The sequence below is a fragment of the Plasmodium reichenowi genome, chromosome 14 (assembly GCF_001601855.1).
Source record: "Plasmodium reichenowi strain SY57 chromosome 14, whole genome shotgun sequence".
NCBI classification, from domain to species: domain Eukaryota; phylum Apicomplexa; class Aconoidasida; order Haemosporida; family Plasmodiidae; genus Plasmodium; species Plasmodium reichenowi.
In genome coordinates, this window is record NC_033659.1 from 1,087,128 (window position 1) to 1,089,509 (window position 2,382).

At 18.1% G+C, this 2,382-nt stretch overlaps 1 protein-coding gene across 1 annotated transcript; it reads right to left on the reverse strand.

Annotated features, from left to right (window-relative positions):
- Window positions 1-250: 250 nt before the first annotated feature.
- Window positions 251-1,540, reverse strand: PRSY57_1428000 (conserved protein, unknown function; the record flags this gene model as incomplete). Its single annotated transcript, XM_012909880.2, has 1 exon — window positions 251-1,540. One exon carries the CDS (start codon window positions 1,538-1,540, stop codon window positions 251-253), a length of 1,290 nt encoding a protein of 429 aa, XP_012765334.2.
- Between the last annotated feature and the right edge of the window lie 842 nt (window positions 1,541-2,382).

The following is a 2,382-nucleotide window of genomic DNA, read 5'->3' on the forward strand; positions in this document are numbered from 1 at the left end:
AAAAAAAAAAAAAAAAAAAAAAAAAAAATGAAGATGAAATACAAAACATAAAAAAAGATGAAAAATATGAAGTTGTTTAAAAAAGAGATACAATTTTTATTTATATTAAATCAAGGAATAAAATATGAAAATATGGAAACTACGAAAAAGAAAATATATCATTTTAAAAGGATTACATGAATGAATAAATAAATTAATAAAAATAAATATATAAATATAAATATATATATATATATGTTAAAAATCCTTTTCACATAAAATTGCATTTATTTCTTTTTTTTGGTGTGTTGTCATTTTTAATTTTTTCCTCTAAAAATTCCTTTTTACATTTAACAACTTGGCCTATTTTTAAGGGCTCCCAAAAATTCGTTTGTGCATATTTTGAATGAAAAGAATAATCAACTGTTGCATCGATTTTACCTCCTCCTTTCTTTAATATTGAATTTATACCACCTGGATGATGATTAATAAATGTAGACACATCATAAACATAACCATTGGCAATAATCCAACAATCATTAATTTTATAATGTCTTTTTATTTCACATAGTGTAAAATCTTCTTTATATTTAACGAAATTATATTTTAACACTTGTTTTTGTTTTTCATATTTTTCATTTAAAATATTATTATTATTATTTATATAATTTGTTTCGTTTAATGTGTTGGTAAGCTCATGGTTATTATTTAGTCGTATATTATTATATAGATCTATATTATTTATACTATTATTATTTGTATTTGTATATTTGTCTTCTTTCGAAATAATTATTTTAAATTTTGTATCATTTGTGTTATTATGGTTACTAATAATTTCCTCTTGTGTATTACAATTATTAATATTGTGATTAGGAGAATCATTTAAGTAATTATCATTACCATTGCACAAATGACTTATATAATAATTATTATTATTATCAAAAGTATTATTATTATTATTATTATTATTATTATTATTATTATTATTATTATTATCCTTATTATTATCATTACTATCATTATCCTTATAATATTTTTGTTCCTTAAGTAAAGCATCATTTTGTAGTATATTAGGTTCATTACCATTTTGTACATTCTTCTGATATTTCAAGAGGTTTAGATTTTTGTCATGCATTTCCTTATTAGATTCCATTATTTTTTTAAAATGCTTTTCACGTATCCTTAAATTATGTTTTTTACATTTTTTATATTTTAAGTACAGATTTTTTCTTTTTATTATACATAAATTACATATCTGAGAAAAGCATACATCATCACAGTGAATACAAGCATTACAATATTTTTCATAATTATTATGATGTTTATTTTCTATATCAACATTTAATGATATATTTGACAAAGTACCTATACTATAATTTTTATTATCTTTATCATTATAATCAATATATTTATTAATTTTTTCTTTACATAATTTTGATGACATTTCTTCTTCATCATATAACTCTTTTTTTATAATTGCAACATTTTCGAAAAGTTCAAAATTTTCAAAAGAAATATTTTCTTTCTTATGTACTTGTATTTCTTCTTTTATATCATTCATTTTTTTTTTTTTTGTTTTTTTTTTTGTTTTTTTTTTATATATCTCATAATTTCATTTTAATATGTTATATTTTGATAATTATTTCTTCTACATTGTCTGAAAAATGTCTTCATCATCTAATATTTGTCAACATATACATAAAAAATGTAAATATGTATAATATGTATATATATCTGTCGTATAGACTTAATGAACACGTTGATATGTTTATATGTTTATTTGTTTATTTGTTTATTTGTTTATTTGTTTATTTGTTTATTTGTTTATTTGTTTATTTGTTTATTTGTTTATTTGTTTATTTGTTTATTTGTTTATTTGTTTATTTGTTTATTTGTTTATTTGTTTATTTGTTTATTTGTTTATTTGTTTATTTGTTTATTTGTTTATATGTCATCATGATGTTTTTTATTCATTTATCATAAGATATGTACATAAATGTAGATGTACGCCTTTAGAAGAATATTTGCTTATTTGTTTGTTTGTTCATTTATTTGTTTGTTCATTTATTTGTTTGTTCATTTATTTGTTTGTTCATTTATTTGTTTGTTCATTTATTTGTTTGCTTATTTATTTGTTTGCTTATTTATTTTTTATTATTTATTTTTTATTATTTATTTTTTACTTTTTATTATTTTTTAATGTAAATATGTACGTAAAATAATTTTTCTTTAAAAAGTCCTTTCTTATCTATACAAATATTTCTGTAATAATTAAAAGGTATCTATATCTATATTACATATATTTATATAATACGATAAAAACCATCAAGAGGTCAAAATATATAATAAATATTATATATAAATAAAATAAAATAATCTTCTTCCTTAAATACATATCATATC